Source organism: Helicoverpa zea, chromosome 22 (assembly GCF_022581195.2).
Source record: "Helicoverpa zea isolate HzStark_Cry1AcR chromosome 22, ilHelZeax1.1, whole genome shotgun sequence".
NCBI classification, from domain to species: domain Eukaryota; kingdom Metazoa; phylum Arthropoda; class Insecta; order Lepidoptera; family Noctuidae; genus Helicoverpa; species Helicoverpa zea.
Window position 1 is genome coordinate 3027554 of NC_061473.1, and position 25994 is coordinate 3053547.

The 25994-nt window shown below is 38.4% G+C and overlaps 1 protein-coding gene and 1 non-coding gene across 2 annotated transcripts; one reads left to right on the plus strand and one right to left on the minus strand.

The window, feature by feature from the left end:
- Positions 1-185: 185 nt before the first annotated feature.
- LOC124641604 (centrosomal protein of 104 kDa) lies at positions 186-25052 on the plus strand. Its single transcript, XM_047179751.1, has 20 exons — positions 186-441; positions 4211-4369; positions 4849-4984; positions 5184-5271; positions 5569-5755; positions 6234-6445; positions 6777-6965; positions 8039-8213; positions 8391-8478; positions 8929-9085; positions 9486-9712; positions 10191-10328; positions 10708-10839; positions 12040-12253; positions 12654-13070; positions 13347-13782; positions 13933-14032; positions 14410-14549; positions 15096-15191; positions 20208-25052. The coding sequence occupies exons 1-20, from the start codon at positions 402-404 to the stop codon at positions 20327-20329; spliced, it is 3453 nt and encodes a 1150-aa protein (XP_047035707.1). The 5' UTR covers positions 186-401; the 3' UTR covers positions 20330-25052.
- Trnac-gca lies at positions 11350-11421 on the minus strand. Its single transcript has one exon. It is a non-coding gene; the product is annotated as a tRNA-Cys (tRNA).
- Positions 25053-25994: the final 942 nt, after the last annotated feature.

Here is a 25994-nt window from a genome sequence, read left to right on the forward strand (position 1 = left end):
AGAACTGACCATCCCAAACAAAAGTTTAACAAAAACATTACCTAAAACTCGGCCAACAGATGGCAGCACCATCATTGCAGCGTGCGCGGACCTCGCAAACCGAAGTCGGCCGCGCCAATATTGATTAATTTACAGTCGCCGATCTCCTGACAACTTCACTCCGCATCACTATTATTCTTTACCCAATCTCCGCTGTTAACTCACATAAACCGTATTTATTTACTTATAGCATGTAAATTCTTTGCCAGAAACAACAAAAACATGATAAAAACAAAGGAAACGCGCAACAAAATGATTTGACAGTGTTTTTTTTAAGTAATATCAGAAATTCGTAGCAATGGAAGTAAATATTGGTACGGTTTTTAATATAAAGAGGTAGTGGTTCTGATTGTTCATTTAAAATGCCGAAGAGGATTCCGTTTCATGTGGTTTATGCTACAAGTAAGTATTTTTATATTGTACCTATTTAAATTTAAGTAGGGTGTACGTTAATTGATCGGAATTTAACAATTAAACTTACATTAATAACTAGCTTTTGCCCGCGGCTTCGCTCCCGTCAACTGACTTCTCTACTTTACCCTATTTTTTTTTCATAAGAACCTTCTCCTGATTATAACAAACACAACAAAAAAAGAATTAGCCAAATTGGTCCAGGCGTTGTTGAGTTATGCGCTTACCAACACATTTTGCGATTCATTTTTATATTATAGATTATCCTGCGGACTGTTTCTAGAAGATACTTAGTGCGAATCTCTCTCTGTGTTAGCTGTTAATCTTGATTTTAAATAGAACGGTCCATGAATACAATATTTTCTTTGGTACTTACTTTAAGGTCGTCTCTATCTGTCTGTCCTTAAAGGCCGGTGATTTCGAACGATTCTTGCCTTTAGATTTAAATCAACCAATCAAGGTGCAGATCTATATAATTTACAACGGAACGTCATTTGCTATCCATCTCTTTACTAATGCATTTCCAAATGAGCTGACACCGGCACTCTTCAAACCACTTCGGAAGATAAATTGCTAGAAGTGTCCAAATGTTTTTACAAGAAGGAGAAATTGATGATTTCATTTTGACAGACATATAGCTGGTATAAATGTGTGTCTATGATAAGGAGAATATCTATTGAGTGCAGGATAATTAGAACATTCAAAGATATCTGTGAGATATTACGAAAAAATCCTAAATTGTTATATTCGTCCCTGCAATGGTCTCTCTTACCTTCTTTTTCTTCTCTGCTTCCCTTTGGAATATAGAAATTTGTTTCTGTACGCTTTTGACCCAGATATTTCAAGGACTTAGCTCAGCATTGATTCTTTGTCCCTGGATCTAGGTATAATTTTAGATCTGCAACTCTGAATATTCTAGTTTTGCGTGGGTTTTGTGAGAGATTGAAGGTCGAAGGGGCTTCAGGACAAATTGATCTTGTCTGTGACTTTAAATAGAGACTACTAGTTATAATGTAGTCGTCAAATATCACTGTATTACAGAAGCTTTATCTTGGGATTACTGGAAATTAACTAAGAGACCGCAGAACCTAAAACCCGAATTCCGAAAAGGAAATAGCTCAAATTTTAACTTTGAACATATCACAACTATTTTACCAGACGTCATAATTTCATCAACTAAGTATAGCTTCCGATACTTAATTAGATTTATAATAAGGATTCTCATAAGTATATTATGATTCTCATTTCATATGAAAGTTAAACAGCAAAGTCAAAAAAAATACAACTAACGAACTACAAACCAAAAAAAGCACCTATCAAAGTAAACTCAACCTTAACCCAACGAAATAAAGTATAAAATTCTCTTTTAACAACAGATACAGCAATTAGCGAAGTCTATAGAAGAATTTATTCAGGGGCTAAGTACGGCTTGTCACTGGCCAGTGGCTATTACACTAATGGAAGTAGTTTCCTATCAATTACTGAGCTCTGTTTGATGGGGAAAGTGGAAAACTATTGCTGTGTCCACATGTGGTGTTTGCTAGATTAATGGTGTATATTTATGTGTATCTATTACCCAAAACTACCACAGGTACACCTATGGACATTCTCTTGCCGTTTTATGACAGTTGTTTACATCTTTAACTAGCTTCCCTGGGGTTTCACCCGTATCCCGAGAGAAGCACTTTTCGCAACTGAGCAAATATCCTTTCTCAGACTGTAGATCAAACATTAAAATCGGTTTAGTTTTTTGGCGTTAAGGCTTGACAGACAGAGAGAGAGTTACTTTCGCATTTAGAATATTCGTATAGATGAGACCAATTGACATTTCGAGACCCCTTCGTAGTATGAAGAGCCCTTTCCAGTGCTTAACAACTCTGTGTCAATTGGTAACGCTTTTGCGTCCTGAGGGAAGTACATTTACAGATGCCACGTAGCTGCCCATCGTGTCTGCAACCAATATAAAAAATATAATAACCAGTATACAGTCCATATTCATTCCATTTGCATCGGAGAGCACGTAAATGTCGGTCCTGCGCCTGATCTCTCGGCCTTCGGTCGTGTCGGATTGCCGTCCCATCGGGCTATGAGAGTTAAGGAATAGTGAGTGCACCTGTGTCTGCGCAAATGCTCGTGCACTATAATATGTCCTGCGTAGTTGGCTAATCTCCTTACATGAGAACAGCCGCCGTAGCCGATAATCGGCTAGGAGGACATCATCATCATCATCATTCCATTTATGTATCTTAGATAAAATAAAATATACGCTGAAGCATATAGGTAGGTACACCTATAGGTACACCTGTAGCTTTTCTTAGGTGTTTGTAATTTAATTATGGGGTCGGAAGTCAACATTTTTATCAGCGTAAAAATATACAAACTATAGAAGAGGGGAATGAAAAAAACTGCCAGACCTTTTGTGGCATTTTAAATTCATATAAGGTACTTAGTTTAAGGCGATTATCACACGCATCACCTACCTATGATGCTCAGTCTTATGAACTATATAAATCGGCTAAACTCAATTATGATGGCATTTGAAGCCAGTTGATATCACGGCCATCCAACTCGGTCTTCCTAGGTTTTTCCCTACTATGTCGGATTGGGTTCCAGTCTAACCGCATGCAGCTGAGTACCAGTGTTTTACAAAGAGTGACTGCCCTATCTGACCTCCTCAACCCAGTTACCAGGCAACCCAGCACCTCTTGGTTTAGACGTGTGTCAGACTTACTGGCTTCTGACTACCCGTAACGAATGCCAAGGATTTTCAATAACAACGAGCTACTGCCAATTGATACTAGCGTGTTTCGTTTCGATGAGTGAGTAACGCCATTAAATATGTAAAGCTTAAGCTAGGATCGATATAATGTTTCTATAGTTTTGTTTCCATTGTTTGCGCAGTTCGATACCCTAGATTTATTTATTTGGAACGTGTATAGGGATCGGATGCTTTTACTTACATGGTTCAGCACTTGAGTGTGACATGGACTGACATATGTACATATATTTAGAGACGTGTATCTAAGAGACGAAGCTAACCCGGAAATGATAATAAGTAAACGAATTATGCAAATAGGTGATGAAAACGGAGCCTTGTATGTAAAATGTAGTCAAGCTGCGGGAAGCCAGCGATTTCACCCGCATCCTACAGGAACTACTTTCGTGTATTCGGATAAAGAGTAGCTTGTCCCGAACGATTCAATCTGATAAAGATTTCCTGAGATTAGTGGTTTCAAATCTAACTCTTCGATTTTTAATACAAAGATTATATCATGCTAAGTTTTATAATAATTTGTGAGAATGCATTACAGCTACGATGAAATTTTGACGTTTTTCCATGTAAACGTAGCTGCACACAGTTATAATTTAATTGGAACTACATTCCAGGAATGCTATGCTCGACATTCTCGACATTCTCGTTTTAATTAAAATGTTTAAGTACTACGAAGCTTATTGCTTTTACATTAATTGTATAACATCATGCTTTTATTCGTCAAGAGACCTGATATGTACTAAATAAGTTAATCGTTATTGTCATTTTGTACGTAATATTTACCGACAACTTCGGCAGTTCTGTCTGAGGATAGTCAGAAGTTGTCGAGTAAAGTTGAGTTCTGGTTGAGTATGTCAGATGTGTAGACGCTCCGTGCAGAACGCTGGTTAATCTCGAAGCAGACAATTTTCGTCAAATCCGACTCGCACTAAGCCGATTTTTTTTTGATGAAATATAAATCAGTTCTTGTATCTCTCTTGTCCCCAGGCGAGGACAGCTCGTACCCAGCATGCGAGCTGAACGCGCAGGGCCCGGCGGCGCGCGGCTGGCGCAGCGAGGGCGGGCCCCCGCACGAGCTGCTGCTGCGGCTGGCGAGGGTCACCTCCGTGCACAAGCTGCAGCTGCTGGCTCATCATCAGCTCATACGTATGTACTAGTGATATGAGGACAGCTCGTACCCAGCATGCGAGCTGAACGCGCAGGGACCGGCGGCATCATCAGCTCTACGTCTACCTACTAGTGATATGATAAGATGCTATATATACCCCAAGAGCTAGTTGTAACTTGAAACGTGATGTGAGCGAGGTTTAAAATGTCATCTTCCCTCATTAATACTCGTATCTGTAGTGTCTATCAGCGTCTCGTTGAACTGAAATAAGTTCATAAATATTAAGAGGCAAGAAGTACTCAGGTATAGGTTTAAATTAATTTGTATGAACATCTACTGCGCACTCTATCGAAGCTTCTAGAACCACTTTGTGACAGCCATAATGCTGCCTGTTTAGTGTCATCAATGCACTGCTAAGAGAATGTTATTAGTGCTGTCATACTGCAGCTTTCTCTGTGGTCGCATTTGCGAGCACAAAACTTTACAATATCCTTCCCTATATTTTTCCTCATAACAGCGGCATGCGTGGAAGTGCTAGTCTCAGGCGGGCTGGTCTCCGAAGGTGCGGCCACTCCTTGCGGCGCCACCTACACCAGCGTCGGCAGGGTCACGCTCGCCCGACCAGCGCAGCAGGCCAGGACTAGAGAACTCAGGTGCGGAGGATATTGAGCTTTGTTTTAAAGTGATAGAGTTGATTTTATTTTGTGAATCGTTAGGTTCGTGCTAGACATCATGTGAGAACTTACCATTTCTTTTTCAAATCGAGATTATGCCATCATGGCTTTAATTAAGTCCACCAAGCAATGTAAAGCTATAGTAGATAATGAAATGTCTTGTGTCTTCAACTTACAGATCAGCTGCACTGCCAGAGCCAACAATAGCCCGCTTCGTAAAACTCAAACTGTCTGGACCACACCCACCAGCAAAAGAAGATGATCAGGTTTGTTGTATGAAAAATTTATATTATGGCGAGATTCTTCCATCAAAATAGTTCGCGTACATTGGATCGGGAACAAATAATGCATTCGGCGCCGTTCACAAAGGTTCTCACAAAGGTTACAATTTGGCGGGTAATTTAAAATTGTTCGCATCCAAATTATAAAATTTTGTTAGAACGTGTGCATCACGGTGCCACACACCGATGTAATCTCGCCTATACGACATCAACACTAAGATCCCAGAAAAACACCATTTGACCTCTTACTTTATTTATTACCTGAGGTTTCCAATTCTCCAGGTAGCACTAATGGCAGTAAACGTCCTGGGCGAAGAAGTGGAGGAAACAGAGAGTTCTCCCGTACAGCCTGTCAGCAAGGAGCCGGCCTACTCGCCGTATGATGACCTGGCCTTCATCATGTATGTGGACAACGATATAGCTGATCTGGTGAGGAGCTTGGATGAGAAAAAGAAGGCTGCTGTTGGAGGTGAGTAGGCATTTTTGAGGAATAAAGTTTTACGAGGAATTTCAAGTTCAGTCAGGAATGACAGAACATCCAAGCAAAGAAACGAAGAGGTGTCTAGGACAAAAAACATTGCATATATATAATGTGCAGTATTTTTTTTAAGTTCTAAGATAAATCTTCTTCTTAGATCTTTTGAGATAAGCTGTGCCCTTGTACAATTTTTTTCTATCATATATTCTTGTTTGTGTTTTTATGTGTACATAAACTGTTAAATAAATAAAAAATAAAACCAGAATTGCTTACCTCATTCCTCATTTTTGACAAGTCAGTTTAATTAGAAAATTATATCAAACGGGTCTATATTCAACGTCTCTAATATCGATGGACGGTACTATAATTTGGTTAAAGACATATATTTTTTTGTACAGCGGAATATTTCCGCAAGTATATGTAAATAAGTAATATTATTTCAATAAAAAGGACTATTTCTTATTCCCAGAGGAACGCTTCGAATACGCTCGTCGCTTGAAGTCAGCGGGCGCAGCGCTCGCGTCCGCCGGTATCCGTATTGGTCGATGGAGACTACGCAAACGCACGGCAGCGGCGAGGGACGACTTCGAGCTGGCGAGGAGGATGAGGGACAGGATCGCTGATGCCCTGTGTGGGGTGAAGGAGGATCCTCAGCTGTGTCGGTTGTTTGAAGAAGATGGGGTAAGGGATAAAGAATTTTACTTAAAAATTAAAGGAGAGAATTACACACGTTTCATAATATATTTGGTAACGCGAAGAAAACCAATAAACAACAGATTCTTGCGTGATTGCTCGGTGATTGACCTCTTAAATGTTGATTTATCTTATCCGTAATATGTCTTGCCATACCTTCTACCCACATAACAAAACTTTTTCTGCATTACTAAAAACGTATAAGCCCTAGAAGGTATGCTTTTCCTAATTGATGGAAACCCTTAGCTCAATGGTTTATCAATAACTCCAAAAAGCCAACCGTATTGCTAGTCTACGAAATCATGATGTTTCCTTTCAGCCGGACCGCCGCAACGACTCCTCAATGCCTCAAGAGTACGACTTCTCCCATTATCTCTCGCCATCAGTAGCAGCCGGGTCTCTCAGCCTGGACATACCCTCGCCTGTGCCTCCTATAGAGCCAGAACCTGAGCTGCAGGACCCGGAGTACGTTAATGGAGAAGAGGAAGATGTTCAGGATATGCAACCGGTGAGGAATCAGAAATGATTAAGCTATTTTTAATAGATGGCTGTATGCAAGGACATGATTTCATGATGACCTTAAAGTTATTGTGAATGTCGTTTAGAAATCTGCTAAGGAACTGTTATGACTGTCTTCAGATCGAAAGTCACACAGTCAGTCAGTGCACATTTACCAGTTTTTAATAAACAATTTTTACGAAAAACTAATTTTGAGTATAGACATTTTCCCAATATAAAGTAAGTATAAGATCAGAGTGCTGATTCCGAGTTTTGTAACTTTACGCGCTCGATACGTAATTATAACTTGGCTGAAGTAAAGATTCGTATGCTACATGACATGATTAGAATATAGCACGTTCATTCATTTTTCCAGATAATGACGTTTACTATTTCGCAAGTGAGCGCGTTTATAATACTTGAACCAAGTGTCGATGACAGCTTTCATAAAATAAACAGTTCTAAAATTAATGCTAGGTCATTAAGTTGTATGATAATTTACGCATCGTGAAAGTTAACTTGCAAAACTCGCACTAGGCACTCTCATTAAGAAAAAAACAACTTTGTACGAGAGAGCTTAAGGTTATGGCACATTATAGCGGCACCGCAACAGCACGGCTACACACCAGCATTTAAGTTGTCATTCAATTTAGAGCATTAAATCGTGTATATTATAATATATTTCGTAATGTCAATATGAAAAAGCCAACGGCGAGCAGTCAGCGTGCTTGCCGCTTCCACACAACTCGCCGCCCGCGTGCTGCAAGCGAGCGGTCCTCATGCGTACAGCGCGCTGACGGCGTGCTAATTGCGCGCCGACTCCGAGCCGGCAGCGAAACAACGTCATTACGTCGTGTTCAATCATAACATCAATCATAATCGTCTTAAAATAATATTGAGTTTGCGGTGACAGCAAGCTTACACCTCGCGGCCGGCGCGCCGACGGCGAGCGGACAGCGCGTGGTTGGCGCGCTGGCAGCTAGCCGTAGTCTTAATTCGAGGCAACGCCGTGCTGCAGCCGTGCTGTTGCGGTGCTGCTATAATGTGCCACAAGCTCAACTAAGTAACGAATTAAAATTCCAGTCACCAGAACCTACTTTACAAGAAGAAGTTCCACCTACACTCCCCGAGCCAGTGCAACCACAACCCGTCCAATTGATTCAAGAAGAGAAAGAAGTACAGAAGAAGATAGAAGAAGATGAACTGAGGAAAGAGACTGACAGTCCTAGAAGGAGTATCACGCCCAATGCTGCTAACGGTATGTTCATTATAATTACTAAATCCTGATTTTTGCCTCTATACATATCAAGTGGGAAAAGATTAAACACATATACCAAAGAAAGCCAATTAATCATGAAACGATTAATTGTAAAGAAGCTACAGTAGTAATTAAAATTGCCAGTAAATATATCTACTTTATTATAAACTTTTACAGGCTCACTGGTACGACGTAGGAACAAGAGCGCAGGTCCAAGATCCACTTTTGAAGCGTATGAAGAGAGATTGTTACCTGCATTAAGGCAGTAAGTAATATATATTATAGACATAGGCCGTTTCTTGGAAGACACAAAGGTAATCCAAAGTCAAGAAAGGCACAGATGCTGGTGGCACTAGCCTAAATAAAATATGTATGATTACGGTCTACTAGGGACAGGGTCCTACAAAGGTTTTTGAACATCACTATTCTGCTAGTCTGCCAATTCGGAGAGATTTTAAGTAAGATCAACTCGATATACTTACTTAACATTATAATTTTCTGTGACACACACACAGCACGAATCACACGAATCTAACAGGACTGGGGACCATTTCTATCAAAACAAACCAAAGTCAAAGTCAAATCGTTTTATTTCATTTAGGTCTTTATTAACGTCAAAAATAAATAACGTTGATTCTAGCTGCCCATTCCAAAAGTAGATTCCTTCCTATAGAGAAGAAAGGGCAAAAATTCCATGGTTTTTCGCACATTCTAGTTCCCACACGAACGAGTACCTGCGCGAGAGTCGCGAGGAGGAGTGCAGTGGCGGCAGCGCGGCGACATCACACTCGCGCTCTACGCAGCCGCACAAGCTGAACGAGAGGGAGAGGAAGCATGCTGCCTTGCCTATACTGATCTTTGGTTATCCGCTGGTAAGGAGTTGGAGATTTTTTTCCTATCCATATTTTCTGTCGATGATGGATAGTCGTGACCACGACCACGACCACTATCCATATATAACAGCTCTAAATTATTATCAACATGTTAATTTTGTGGTAGTTATTGCAATAGTCTTAGTCTTGAGGGTCAACAAGTGAAAGATGCTTATAAGATTTCAAATTATGCTAGCATTAGTCATTAGCATGTTTCCAACATGGAATTTTACTCCATTGTATATTTCAATACTACGTAGAGAAACTTTGAACATGATAAGACCAATGTGGTGAGATGGAGCCATACTTATTGAAAATACCAAATAGTGAAGGTTTAGGTACTACCTGCATAGCATTTAATTCGTTGTCGTAAAAACTTTAAGACCATGTTTTTTTGCAGGTCGAAAAATTCTACTCCAAAAATTACTTAGACAAGGAAGAAGGCCTCTCCCGTCTCCGAGCAGAACTGACATCACCATCCAATGGCAGTACCAAAACGTCTCCCAACAAGACAGCCAGGGCCGCCGCCATCTTGTTGCAGAGGGCTCTGAGAGACAAGGTGTTCTCTGTCTACAGTCAAGCTAATGAGGTCGTGAAGGTGCTGTTCAAGGAGTTCGTGCCGGACAGGTGAATTGAATTTTGGATCTTATTTTGAGTGATTTAAGGTCGAAACTTCGTCGATGAAAGAAGACTAGCAATTCAAAGTATCGAATAGCATGTATACTTAGAGCTTTCCATGGAGGTAAAATTTTGCGTTAATACAAAAATAGAAAAGCTTCGAATGGCTCTAAAAGTCTGCGAGCACTACTACTACACAGGTACTTTTTCTTGAATTCCAATGTATTCTTGAATCTAAAAGGCAACACCCATCATGTTCCTTCTTAAGCCCTTCATGCACTAGGGCAGCGGTAATTCTTTCGAAAAATCCCGCAGCCCCGACAGGCTTTGCCCTGGTAGTGCCCACTGGGATCTAAAAGACCTTGACTTTTCATTCATGTGATGTACTTATTAAAATAGTGGATGTCACACATATAAAATTGCACACATGGTTATATAATCTTTGGAAAATTCTATTCAGGGAAACCAGCAAAGCTTCAAATTGCAGGGTGTGCGCGGCCGAGGTGGGTCGGTGCCTGGAGAAGTTGTTACCGGAGCTACTCCGTGCATGCGGGGACCCGGCTCCCAGGGTGCACTCTACTGCACAGCATACCGTGCTCACTGTTGCTGATTGTCCTCAAGTTAGGTGAGATGGTACAACTATTTTGTTTCCTGTTACTTCCTCACCTAGACGTACACGTATGACGAAGAAACAGGATGTGTTTACCATATGTATTTTTCGTAGAAACTCAATTTCTTAGGTTTTCGCTGTATGGATATCCAACTAGTTCTTTGACAGGGAAGTTCTTCACGTATCGGATAAATCCTGTTTTTTGGTCTGAAGCTGTTGTTAGGTTTTGATCTTCAACGCATTTCTTATCGCTACTGAATTAATATACATATTATAAGTATTATATATTTTTGTTCATAGCCGTTGACAATGAAAAGAAGACATTATAAGATGTATTTTAAGAAAAGACACTTTACAATACCTAAAAACTAACGATATTAAATAACCATTCCAGAGCCCTCCACCTGATCCCGCAGCAGCTGGTGAGGCCGGTGGCAGCGTCCATGCATCCCCGACTGGCGCTATCCCGCCTGCAGATGCTGGAGCAGCTCATACTTAGCCACGGCATCTCCACTGATAAGAACAGGTACTATATTCTGAACTAGATTCTGCCAGTTTCAACCGTGTTCCGTATGACTACTCTCTTACTACTCTTACTACTACTCTTACTGAAAAACTGAAAATTAGAAAAAGCCTTCCTCAATAAATAAGCTAGATAGCCCATTTATTACATACACCATACTTTTCAAATTGGTCCAGTGTTCTAGTTAACAAACAAAATATTCAGCCTCTAATCATTGTATCATGTTTAGGCATAGTCAAAGTCTCACAAGCAGTTTAAAGTTGACCAAAGTTAAAATAAAAAAGCATCCATTTGAAATAAATAAATCTTTATTGATATAAAGAAGAACAGATTGTAGCATAATGATACAAACATCATCGTCATTTAATTTTAATCCCTGTCAGAATTACAAATATAATGAGAATTCGACGTTGGACAGAGAACGGAAGTTTATTGATTTTCATCAAGAGATCTTCCGTCTAAGCAAATTGCTGATCAAAAAAATTATTTACATTTTCTTTTCAAAAAGAATTTAGGGGACACCCGGACTTGAACCGGGGACCTATCGATCTGCAGTCGATTGCTCTACCACTGAGCTATATCCCCGACGAGAATCTAGCTCAAATTAGGTATTATATTCCGAAGACCGCGTCTTTTGTTTTATTTTCGGTCGAACGCTTTTGGCAGTTGTAGGCGGAACGGAAAGGTCATAGCATGAAGGTTGTATATCCTTATATGAGATGTTTAGAAATGTGTTCAATAATAAATTATTTTTGTTTTGGTTCTCTGCATAGTAACGTCCGATTATTTTATGATGATGTAGCAATACATTATGTTGCAAGAGTGCATTTCATATGTATATATCATAATTTTGTACCTACGGCCTATGTACCTCCCAATCGTAATTTTAAATGCAGAATAAGAAAAAGTTAAACAAGAAAGAAGGTAAGAAATAATTAAACATTACAATTTTAGTACTTAGTTTTGGGGTACCAGACCAAACATTTGGTTTTGGGGGCTGTTTTTTGTAAATTGACCTTCAAAAAGTGCTCATTTTCAGCCTACTTTTAATAAATGACTATCATTACGACATCATCACCCTATTGTACTCCCAATGAATCTAACGTCTTCCCAATATTTCTATAGGAACCTACTACTCTCTATCCTTTATACTTCCACATTTACTATCCTTTGCAACCACTTTAATATCTAATCTCCTTCCAGCGGCCTAACAGTCCGTCGTCTAGCAGAATGCGGGGCTGCCGGTGCTCAACACGCCGCTGGCTCCGTCCGTGCTGCAGCAGAACGCATACTCCTGGCTGCGTACGCCAGGTCTCCAAGAGTGGTGCGAGCTCAACTGCCTCCGGATGACGCGGTGACTAGGAGGAATCTGATATATAGGCACCTGTTCCAGCAGTTTGATAGGATTGATATGCAGGTTTGTAGAAGTTAATGTAGAAAACTTTATTACGGATGGTTTTTGCTAGTTTTTTTTTGTTTGCATTAAATTACAGATATTTATATTCGATGTAACTAGAGGGAGACATAATCTACATAAACCTGAAATAAAACTTATTTAGTTCTATAAACAATAATAACAATTACAAAATCGCATCAAAGAACACCTCCTCATCGCTGCCCACCGGGAGTGTACCCCAGAGGCTGGCAGCATTGCAGCCACGTTGGATGGCAATTTTGTTAGGTTAACCATCTATGTATCAAATAAGTTCAGTAAGAATGGGAATTTCATATATTTTCAAAGAAAGATAACCACATGAGCTTCGCAAAGACAAAGAAGAAATGTGTCTAATGTTAATCTTCCTATTTTTTGAACACAGAAAATGCTGAACCAAGCACCAACAGAAGAGCAACTCCTGAACGGTGCAGACCAGTCAATGGCCGACTCCACCATGGAAACTGCTAGCGTCACCCAATCCACCAGGAGTGGTACCACCGTCAGTGGAATGACAGCTTCTTTTGGCATGACGTCATCAATCGGAGCCACGTCATCATACAGCCTGAAGTCCATGACGTCAAGTGTGAGCGGTGCCACTCTAGCCCCTTCAAGTCTTAGTGGAAGCTATACCACTTCGAAAACAAAGAGTAGTCTGAAGAAGTCACCAACTAAGAGGTATACTCCGAGGAGTGTTACGAAGGACTTCTCAAATTATCCGGGTTATAATAAGCTGAGGTTGGACAGTGCTGTCAGCCCGAAGCACTCGCCTAGGTCAGCTGCTTCCAGTGGAAATGAGAAGGTAAGCCAATGTCACCTTTCCTCTCAGTAGAAAGAAAGAAACATTTGTTTGCATAGAACATATGTACATACAACATATGTGGTACCAGTTTTTACAGAGGCTGATAGTTCTAGCTATATTCTGCCTAACATGGCATGCAAATATTTACTTACATTAGTAGATCAGTTCTAGTGAAGTTGTAGTCTTTTGTTTTCCTACCCTTAACTTGCAGTGACTTGTTTCTTGTAACCATTTGCAACAAAGCTTACCTAACCTTGAGCTTCACATCCTCCCCAGGTACACTTCCAAGAAGGTCACAGCCAAAGCCAGTCCCAGTCCGAACAAGTCGTCTACCGGCGCACGAACCGAAATACCGAGAACCGCCACTCCATGATCCATTACGACCACGAACCTTCGAAGCCACAACTCAAAGAAAGACCCGTAACAGTCTACGAGCCCCTGCATTTGGATTATCGAGACTCCCCAACTTTAGGGTCTCCTAAAACTTCGAAAAATGATCTGCGAAGTATGGACTCTTTACCTATGGACTCCCCGCAGATGTCCAGAAATGAGTTAAGGTGTGATTCGGACTGCAGAAGCCTGGACTCCCCCAAAGTGAAGGCTGATTACTTCAGGGAAGGGGTTTTGGAGTCTCCCAAACTTGTGGCTGGGTTGAGGAATCTTCATCTTGATGAGCATAGCCAGATGGATGAGAGCGGCTATTATAGTCCAGGTAAGTTTCATAATTTTTTTTGAAGACCTTTTGAGGATGAAGAAGTTTATAATTCTCTTTGATTTTGTCGTACATATTTTCATATACTCTGTCAGTAGAATAGATAGTTTTCTAATACATAATAATAATTCAATATGGTTGTGTCTGCAGGCAGAAGACATCAGGTCACGAGCAGCGAACACCATTACGAGCCATATGACGTTGGTAACGCAGATGTAGCTGAAAATATTCCTGATACTATCAGCTTGCAGTAAGTTCTACTACCAACCCGTTTCATCTAGTTCCAAAAATAGTCATTTATTTGGCAAAACTTTACATGTCATACGTCGCTGTCTATAGTTGATCATATTTTATGTATACCAGGATAACAATAGATTCAACATTCAAGCCTAAGCCTAAGCTTGATCTAAATGTGATGCCTACTTTATCGCCGACTTAAGTAAGCTCGGGACCTATAGCAAGAATAAGGTGTTTCCCTTCACAAGTCAATTTGGTTTCGCAGCCACTCTCAAAACCTGGGTGTAGGGCTCTTAAATTAATAGCAATTGCTAGTCTTGCTATTGATTAATTTGGCACCGGCCTTTATTCATTCCTCCCTGAGTCTATTCACTATTTTATCTTCCCCAGCACAACATGCACGTGGTGCGGTCGGCGGGTCCGCGCGGACGCGCTGGAGGCGCATTACTGGCGGCGCTGCGTGCTGCTGGCGCGCTGCCCGCACTGCCGCGTCGCGCTCGAAGCTAGGATGTTGCACGCGCATTTGTTAGGTAGGTACTGCTTCAGCACGACGTGCACGTGGTGCGGTCGGCGGGTCCGCGCGGACGCGCTGGAGGCGCACTACTGGCGGCGCTGCGTGCTGCTGGCGCGCTGCCCGCACTGCCGCGTCGCGCTCGAGGCTAGGATGTTGCACGCGCATTTGTTGGGTACGGTTTGAGAGTTTGATGAAACTATTTACATCCAGTCTTCACTTCTTCGTGGCGAGTCTATGGCAATAGAGCTTGCACATTACATTGAGTGGCACAGAAGGTTATCGTCGCTCGAAACTGCTATCACAACTTGGATATAAGACGAGTGTGGTATATAGATCAAATGGTCACGCTTTCTGTGTAGGTACATGAGAAGATGCGTTTGCCTTTAAGTGGGACAATAAGAAGCAATGAGACTGGGTTTCTTTTCCCAATAAAAATTAAAATAAAAGTTAAATTAGAACACGTTGAACTGGGCAAACGGACGATGATGATTTGGTTATGTAGGGAATTTTTTCCTGCCCTTTCCAATATTTTATTTAATTTAATACTTTTCTCAAATTGCAGAAGAATGCACGATGAGTGAGGGCAGCTGGAAGGCGTGTCACAAATGCGGAGCAGCTCTTAGAACTGATGACTCTGATTATCACGCCAACTGTATACGTGAGTATACTGTTAAAGTTTCAATTATTACTACTTGTCGGCCTACTGGCCTATAAACCAATTTGAATTTGGAGTACTTAAAAAGAATATAAAAATGGGTTGTCTGTGATGTGTCATGTCATTGTGCTTTCATGAAAATGTATTTATAATTTTCTCCTAAATAAATATTATTGTGGATTCTATTGTGTGTTACTCTCTGGGGTGGGAAGAAGCTCCCACCAATAGGTTATGGCCCAGACGACGTTTACATCGAAAATTGAGAATTTAAATGGTACAAATTATGAAACCTGGAAGGTTCAGGTGCAGGCGTTGCTCACGAGAAATCAGGTATGGAAATACGTAAATGGAACTATACCTAAGCCGGACTCAGAAGTGGAGTCGTGCGCATGGTCTGATAAAGACGATATGGCAAAGGCTGATTTGATAATGGCAATGTGTCCAAGTGAGCTTAAACACGTAAGAGGGTGTGAAACGTCGCACGAGATATGGAGAAAATTGGAGAAAACGTATGCATCTAAAGGTCCCGTAAGAAAGGCAAGTCTGTTAAAGAAGTTAACGTTGAGCCGCATGAAGGAAGGAGATGACGTACAGAGTCACCTGAATAATTTCTTCGAAGCTGCGAATATGTTAAGTGATATGGGTGTAGAAATACACGAAGACTTGATGTCTATCTTATTACTGTATAGCTTGCCAGAGAGTTACGAAAATTTTAGATGTTCTATGGAGAGCAGAGACGAACTACCAAACATAGAGGTACTAAAGATTAAGATCTTGGAGAAGGCAAATAGCTCGACTTGTACTGAAATGAAAAGTATTGAAGGAGCCATGTATGCGAAGAATAAAGGATTTAAAAAGAACTCGAACCGTAAAGAACAAAATACAAAGAGTAAATTTATATATAAATGTTATAAGTGTCATGGAGTTGGACATAAATATTCAGAATGTAAAATGAATCAAAAGAATGATGACGCGAGATGTGCAACAGAATACAACAAGGAGGACAGTATTTTTGATATTCTTTTTAATTGTACGAACTTTTCTAATAATTTACAAATTAAAAGGAATGACTGGATCCTTGATAGTGGCTGTACATCGCATTTATGTAACGATTTATATAAATTTACAGATAATTTTTGTATTTTACAGGATAAACTGAACTTAGCATCAAATCTGTCGACGGATGTAAAGGGCAAAGGTGACGTAAGGTTGTCAGCATCAGGCAGGAGGCTTATTTTGAAGAATACCCTGTATGTACCAGATCTTCGTAGTAATTTATTATCTGTAGCGAGGATTGCAGACAATGGGTATGAAGTTCAATTTCATAAAGATAGGGCCTGTATTAATTCGTCAAACGGAAATACTGTAATGACAGCCGAACGTGTAGGAAATCTTTACGTTTTTAAGAGATTGGATGAACAAGCACATTTTATTGCTGATCCAATCGACATAGTAGAGTGGCATAGTCGCATAGGTCACTTAAATGGTAAAGATCTCTTAAAGTTGTTGAACCATTGCGGATATAATACTAAGGAGGCAGATTTACGTAAAATATCGAATTGTGATGTTTGTGCTAAGGGAAAAATGAGTTCGTTACCTTTTTCGAGATCGGGTGGTCCATGTAATGAATTATTACGTATTGTTCATTCCGATATAGTAGGTCCTTTAAAAACACAGTCAATTGGCGGAGCGAAATATTTTGTAACTTTTATTGACGACAGTACCCGTTGGTGTGAAGTATATTTACTTGGAAAGAAGAGTGCAGTGTTTAGCGCATTTAAGCTATACAAAAGTCATGCTGAAAGACTCACAGGAAAGAAAATTAAATTCCTTCAATCTGACAACGGTGGTGAATACTGCAGTCGTGAATTTGATGAATTTTTAAATCAAGAAGGCATTCAAAGAAGGCTGAGTATTTCGCGATCACCTCAAATGAACGGAGTCAGTGAACGAATGAACAGAACTTTACTTGAAATGGCTAGATGCATGTTATTATCTTCTGGTTTGTCCGTAGGATTTTGGGCGGATGCTGTTGTGACTGCGTGCTACATACGCAATCGTTGTCCAACGAGTAGTCTAAATGGTGGTATTCCATTTGAAAAATGGACTGGAACTAAAGTCGACTTATCCAACATAAGAAGTTTTGGAGCAAAAGCCTATATTTTAGACAAGACACCAACGAAAGACAAATTCGATGCTCGTGCTAAGGAGGGAGTTTTTGTCGGGTATCCGAGATGTACGAAAGGATACCGAATTTGGATACCAGGTGAACATAAAGTCGTTGAAGCTCGTGATGTTATATTTGTTCCCAAAGAGGAACCAAAACAGTTTCATCAGAAGGTTGAACTGGAAGTTGAAGATACACATTCAAATGCGAAAAGTCCAGTTACTACTGAATTCTATACTTATTTACCTGCCACGCATGAGACATTGACAGGCGCTGGTGATCAATCCAATGAAAGAATTCATACGGATGTTGTACGTTGTGCCCCTGAGATTGATTGTCACGGCAATGGAGATAGTTGTCCTGGTGATGTACATTCAGAGGTCGAGCCAGCTAATGAGGGAAATAATACACAACAAGTTATCCTGAAAAGAGCCGCTGGAAGACCGAAACTTGTAAAGGGAGAACGTGGTCGCCCAAGAAAAGTATATAATATGGTAGAAGTTCAAGAACAAGAAACTGAACAGCATGAAGAAATGCACCCGGACTCAATGGAACCTGAAGAAGGTATACAGGGTGATATTAATCAAAATGTAGATGATGAAGAGTTTTTCTCAGCGATGGCTGAAATATCACTTGAACAGGCTTTATCAAGCGATGAGAGTGAAAAATGGCAAGAAGCAATTTTATCTGAGATCAAAAGTTTAGTGAAGAACGAAACCTGGGATATTGTTAAGAAACCAAAAGATCGAGAGATTGTGGGCTGTCGCTATATCTTGACAACTAAACTGAATGTCGATATGACAACAAAGAAGAAAGCTCGTCTAGTAGCAAGGGGTTATAGTCAACGTTATGGTGTAGATTATCACCAAACTTATGCCCCAGTAGCGAGACTTGAAACTATCAGACTTTTAATGGCACTAGCGGTAGAATTGAATTTAGAAGTCCATCAACTAGATATCAATACTGCTTATTTAAACGGCAAAATCGACGAAAAGGTATATATGCAGATACCAAAGATGTTAGAAGAAAACCTTCATACGCTGATCCAGAGAGAGGGAGAGGGCTCAGAAATTGGAAAGCGTGCTAATAAAATGTTAGTGGATCTTCAAGCTGGAGGAGATGCCTGTCTCGTAAAGCGTTCATTGTATGGTTTAAAGCAAGCGGGACGACAGTGGTACATTAGATTAGATGAAACACTTCGTCGAATGAATCTGAAACCAAGCAAAAATGAACCGTGTCTATATTATCAGCGGAGGAAGGATGGAACAGTTTTGATAGTTGTTATATATGTTGATGACATTTTAGTTGCTTGTGATGATCTTACTTTGATACAAGAATTTAAGAAGAAATTAGCTGATGATTTTGAGTTAAAGGATTTTGGACCAGCCAAATATTGTTTGGGTATAGAGATAGTGAAGGAAGACGGTGTAATAAGTCTATCACAGCGTAAATATATCCAAGACACATTAAAGAAGTTTGGAATGACGGACTGCAAAACCGTATCGACACCTTTTGAGGTGGGACTAAATTTTGCAGCTCCAAAGCGTCACGAAGAATACAAGGAAAAGGAACCGTGGCCATATCGCGAACTTTTAGGAACATTGATGTATTTGAGTGTTGCCACAAGGCCTGACATTGCTAATACAGTTTCAAAGTTAGCTCAATTTGCAACTTGTCCAAATCATATTCATTGGATTTCCGCTAAACGAGTTCTTCGATATCTAAGGAAGACTATTGACTACCGATTAACGTTTAGAAAAACAGGAAAGTCGTTAACGGGTTACTCAGACGCTGATTGGGGTAACTCATTAATTGATCGGAAATCATACTCTGGGTACGCTTTTATATTAGGAGGAGCTACAATTTCATGGCGATCGCAAAAGCAAAGATCAGTGGCTACATCCTCAACCGAGGCTGAGTATATAAGTCTTAGCGAAGGTATGAAAGAGGCTCTTTACCTCAGTAGTTTGTTGAAAGAAATGGGTCTGTTAAACTTATCAAAAACTACGATGTATGCTGACAACCAGGGGGCGATATATATTGCAAACGATACCGGCTACCATGCCCGTAGCAAACATATAGATATAAGGTATCATTTTATTAGGGATGTATTGAAGGGTGATGTTGTAGAGTTGAAGCATCTGCCGACAGATTTGATGTTAGCCGATGTATTAACTAAAGCTTTACCCGCGATTAAACACTATAAGTGTACTTCAGGCTTGGGGCTAGTATAGTAAAATTGAGGGGGCGTGTTAAAGTTTCAATTATTACTACTTGTCGGCCTACTGGCCTATAAACCAATTTGAATTTGGAGTACTTAAAAAGAATATAAAAATGGGTTGTCTGTGATGTGTCATGTCATTGTGCTTTCATGAAAATGTATTTATAATTTTCTCCTAAATAAATATTATTGTGGATTCTATTGTGTGTTACTCTCTGGGGTGGGAAGAAGCTCCCACCAATATATACTAGGCTACTTATTAATTACAAATAGTTTTATTCAACCAGATCTTTACCTAGCTAATAAGGACACATCATTATCTCATTTTCAATTAGTAGATAAAAAGCTGGTATCTAACCTAACCCAGTAGTGAATCCTCGCAGTCAATTGAACATCTTTGGCAATAGCAATCAAAATTGTTCGATACCACACTGGAACTCCACTGCATCATCAGCATCTGATTAGACTGAAAGTAGACCATAATATAGTTACAATAAGGCTGATCACACATCACGCATAATTTTGCATAACTAAGGGGTCTTATGACATTTGAATGTTCTAAGCGACTTCTTTCTTTTTCATCACATATGTATCTATTCACAGAAGTTTAAGTTCTAAACTTTACTTCCAGCTCTCGGCATGGACGAGTGGAAGTGCCCCTACTGCTTCACCAACGTGCTGGCACGTGACCTACCCTGGCAGAGGCACCTAATGCAGTGTCCTCGCAACCCCAGGACCACGCAGTCTTCATAGTCAAGCCTTTCAAGTTCTGTTCTATTTTGAGTTCTGGTTGGCATTTGTTCGAGCCAAAGTTAATGGCGGTTCGGAACTACGGCTGGTTGGCTGTGCAGAAATAGGGTTCAGGGATTGGCTGGTGGTTGAGATGCGTTCGCGAAGTACTACGAGTACATGCGTGCTCGGAAATTAGTAGCGAGCCGCCAATAAGTTTGGCGTGAACTATAGTTAGAAGACTGGTTCTTGCTGGTAAGCTCCTTAATGAAGGTTTATTTGTTTCATAAATAATACTTATAATATTTATAACTTTAGATTTTGGAGTTCTGCAGTAACTTTTCCACATGATATTCTTTACCTGTCGTGGATTTTTCTACCAATCAATTTGAACTGGTTTAAAGGCAGTTTTGTTTATACTGAATATTGCTTGTTACTCTTAAAGAGTTCAAGTTTGTATAGCATTTTAAGAAATTAATTTTCTGATCTTCTTTACTAATATCTACTTTCGAAGATATGGAAAGAACAAAAAGAAAGTGGTTATATGATTTAGTATTTATAATTGAGAAGAACGGCTTTTGGTAAGCCAATCACGGAATATACAAAAGTAATGAACGATTTGAACAAATTCAACCCTAGTAAAACTAAATAATGCATATTTTATAAAAGTTTTATTATGAAGCTTGCTAAAACTAAAAATACCAAAAGTATTACAAAAATTATTGGCTAATAAAACCCGCTCAACAATAGCATTTTATTTTTTGATGATTTTAATATGGATGAAATTGGCTCAACTCATTATCTATTAAAATTAACTTTTCGCTTGCTGAAAGAAAATAATGTTAAACTGATCATCGTATAAGCACTTTCTTGGATAAATCACATTTTCACTTAATATTATCAAGATCATAAAAACATTTATTCGACTATTCGAATAAAAATAACTTTTAAAATTCTTATCCATTATTTTAGATTTATATTTCTACTGCTTAGCAGTACCTTTTACATAGATCTCAGACAATTTAGATAAAGTAGTTAGTATTATTATTTATTAAAAACATGATTTATTTAGTCTTCTATTGAGTTACCAATTGTATTTTTTAAATTATTTTTAATAGTTTTTAATACTCAAAAGTAAACTAAAGCTACAAAAATAATTATCAGTAACATTTAAACATTATAGTATTTGGTTTAACTATGTAGGTAGTACAGTCTGTCCGTCAATTCACTTGATCTATCCACTAATGTTAAGACTAAAGCACTGCTTCGTAGTCCATTACTACCGTCCAAAGATATGAATTCCGTCTTAGATTGCTCATTTATTTCACTATGGAACAGTTCCAGTCTTTGCTGATTACATGATATATTCGTTAGTTTTATGTACAAATTCAAACACAAAAAAACAGCACCTTCCGAACGTCAAAAACTAAAGACAGCCTCCAAAACGCCCATGCTCCACAACTTCTAAATGCGTTTGTGCTGGAAGGAAGAAGTGCAGCAACAAACTCCACAGCAAGCTTTTGCTACTATTATAATTCGTTTCGTCTACGCTGAAACGATGCCTACTACTTATCTACCGTATTTTAATAGTAGGTAGTTGGTGGACCTTAGAAGTATGTATATCAATCAATCATTTATTTTATTTCTCATCATCAAAGTACAAGAATTTAAACATAGAGACTGGTGTCTGATGTAGGTAATTAGTATGTCAGATTCATTATCCAACAATTTGATATTTTTCGGGGTGTGTCTTTTAGCATCAAATATAAAAAATAGCTTTTGCTAATCGTTAAATGTATTTTATGTCTTTCATCAGCAATTTCGTAATTTGCAATAACTAAGAAAAAAATACTCCAACTTTGTCTTTAACGTCTGTATGTAAAGTATTGGAACTGTTCCTATCTATATTATGTACACCGTTTTGATGTGATGTTTCGTCTCGTTTAATGCAATTTGCACCAGATTATGTTAGTCTTGTATGGTAATCGGGTTGGGGTTTTTGTCATGGGTATGTGCAGTATATTTTTTCAGCATTTTAAAAATATATACCTACTTCTCATCTTGTGTTTTGCAATACTATGTATAAATCAATATGATGTTTGTTTAACCTCTCTCAAAATAGCTTTGCCTGTTCATGTAAAACAATTTTGTTAGTAAATTGAGAGCTATTTTGGATAACTTATTTTATTTTATTTTCTTAAGTGTCATTATCGTGGTTAATAGATATACTAGATCTAGAACCTCATTCATTACAAAGTATTGCTTTTGATAGTCGTTCGGTAATTTGATCTAGTACAAAGTGTATCATGTGGTCAAATGGATGAACATAGAAATTACTTTTACCTAATTTCATCAGTAGACTTAAGTTTAGTTAAGTAGCGTTAATTGTAGTTAGCGTAGGATATACCTACATACGTAAGGAATTAGATTATTGTTTAAGGATTTATTCTTGAATGCTCTACTATTTCTTCTTTATCTACGTTCTTCTGTATCTTCCTTCTTGAATCTAGAATTATTCTGACAAGAACCTATCGCTTCTCTGGAAGTTATTTCAAATGTTCTGGGAAAATGTATATGAAATGCATATTTTTTGTGTCCAACCATGAGAGACCTTGCTAATATTGCGTCCTTCAAATCAAATTAAAGTAATAAATAAATTCCTATAAATTATTAATCAACTGAATGCTGTACTGTCTGTCCTTTATCTATCTTTCTTCCTACTTCCAGTACAGATGCCAGTAGGTCACTACCTCAATCTGTCTGCAATCGATTTTCAACTTTATCACAATAGTGGAAGGTTAATGTTCGATTTGTAAGACAGATTCGGGTAGGTTGACCTGTCATCTGTACTTCTATTTCCTCAGCTAAACCTATTAGCCTATCAATATCTGCGTTCCTATTTCCTACGTTAGAATTAAAACCTAGCTTATAACTAGCTTTAGCTTCAAACCACATCACCCACTGTGATAAAGGAGCGAGGTATATTGAAATTGGACTAAATAAGTGTGGGTTCCCAGTCGTTGGTATAGATGTAATTTTAATTATAAGAAGCCTTTGGCTGTGTTTTGGTTGATATTCATACATTGTTCTTGTGAATTGTGTGGTTGGTTAATCATTAATTTCGACCTTTCAATAGTTTGTGTCATGTTAATATTTCTTCTTCTGCCTGTCCTGTTCCTTGAGAACTTTGGGGTCGGCGCAATATGTTATTTGCATCCATTTCCCTCTGTCAGACGTTATCATCAACATCCATTCCCTTCTTATTCACGTCCTCATTCACGCAGTGAATCCATCATGTTCCTATTTACTCTTTAAATATTCTTCTTCGGTTGTCTTTCTAGATTCTCTGTAAAAATATTTTTACAATTCTACTTATATAATATTAGCAAAGCAGCTATAGTGTTATATTATTAATCACTTTACGTGAGCAGTTTGAATGTGTGGTCCTAGCTATCATCCATTGAGGCGTAAATATGTACCTTGCTAAATGTTTCAATGTATGAGTATCGATCAAAACGTATTACAAGTAATGCGATTAATTTTAAGTATCACCATTCACACGATTATTTGCTGCTACATCATCGTTTTTCTAATCTTGGTTTTTAACGCTCTATTTGATTTTGTAGTTACAACTTTGTCGTCTGATACGACGCCCAAAACATTATCGGTCAAGTTAACATTGCCTAACATTTTAATGACAGTGATAAAGAAAGTTCGGTATACAATTGAATTGTCGAAGTACAACTATGCGTGTAACACTATATCAAATGAAATCCAAAAATCCATTAGGTTAGGCACCTGACATTATCCTTTTTCCAGATTTATATAGAGGTAATGGTTTACTATTTTTTTTCGTTTTCTGATGATTTTATGCAGTGTAGATAAGCTATTGACATTCTAGTGGAAATAATGTGATCGGAAGAAATTCATCGATCACTTTTTAATAATTAATTAAGATTACTAACTTAGCACCTCTTGTGGATACCTACTAATTATTTTCACTAGGATGTCTATTTAATAATTAAGCTAACATTTAGGTATTTAAAATAACTGTTTATTTACATGTTTTAGTTACTTTACCAAAGTATAAACTACAGGGAGAATAAGTACCTTATTATGTTGTTCCTATCTTTCAAGTTATATCATGACTTTATATTTCTATACATCCATTTGACTGACAATGATACTCTTTGGAAGCCATTTTACTGATACACCAATAAAAACTAATAATATTCATAGACAAGTTACCAATAATCAACAGTTTTTTTAGTTGATTTCTCTTTGCTGGTTCTTAAATTTGTTTTTTTTTTTTTATTCGGCAGTTCCTTATTCGAATGATAATTATGCGAACTTCTTTTATTCGAAGTAACATTATACAACAAAAAAGCTTCTAAATAGGTAGGATATTAAATCAATTCTTATGGTAGTAGACGATACTCAATCTTATAACTAAGTAGATGGAATAGTAGAAATTATTGTAAAGGACTAAATAGTTTTATTTTCGTTATTTTGTTTTCGTCCAAAGTGCCATATTTTAGCGGAAATAGTACTGCTTTAAAAATCTTACCTATACCTACTGTAGTAGAAAATACCTACATACAATAAATTATATAGGTACCTAACTACCTACTCATAACGTCCTAGGAAAATGGTTTTTGCACATTTCCAATTATTTAACCATTGATTAACTTTTAACCAGTAATAATTTATTGAAAAACTTTACACATACGTACAGTCAACTTCAGGTCAGTGGTACCTGTCATGCACCTTAACTCAATAGTAATAAGTACGATTTTCCTATAAAACTGTTACCACTGACCTGAAGTTGACTGTACCTACTATTTATACAGGCTCCTTGTAATATTTTAATGTTTTTCTTTTTTGTTGAGAATGAAGAAACCGAATGTTACTAACTATACGATGGAAAACGCCCAGTAAAATATTTATAGCGCTTAAATAATCAGGCTTTTAAGATTTACGCACATTTTAAAAATTATGAACTTTGCCAATGTTCTGAAAAAGGTATTTAAAAATTAAGTATTATTGTAAAACGATTGGACTGATTCTAAAATTGATTGAAATAATGCTTTCTAAATGAAATTCAAAAACGCAAGATATTTTTGTCTGCGATTAAAAGTAGGTCGAAATATATTTCAAAGATTAAAATTAAATGCTCAGCTACACTATTCGAGTGTTAAAAAATTATGTCGCAAAGTTTGGCATGTAGGGCAGTCCCCTTTTCTCATTGTAATCAGGACCCCTGAAGCTTACCTAATTATCAATACCTATACATTACTAAATATGTAACAATTGCGACCTGGATAAAACATTATTTAAACATTTTGTCATTTGAATGAGATTGATAGTTTGTAGGTCTAGCACGAATTAGATTAAAATTAGAGTAAAATTGAATGTGAAAATCGATCATAAGATCGATCCTCCTCCTCCTCCGAGCCTTTTTCCCAACTATGTTGGGGTCGGCTTCCAGTCTAACCGGATGTAGCTGAGTAACAGTGATTTACAAGGAGCGACTGCCCTATCTGAACCCCTCAACCCAGTTACCTGGGCAACCCAATACCCCTTGGTTAGACTGGTGTCAGACAAGATCGATATTTTAAACGTGTTTAATACAATTAATTATCCTACCCAAAGTGTATGTTCCTTTTCTAAATCAATAAATAAAAAAGAT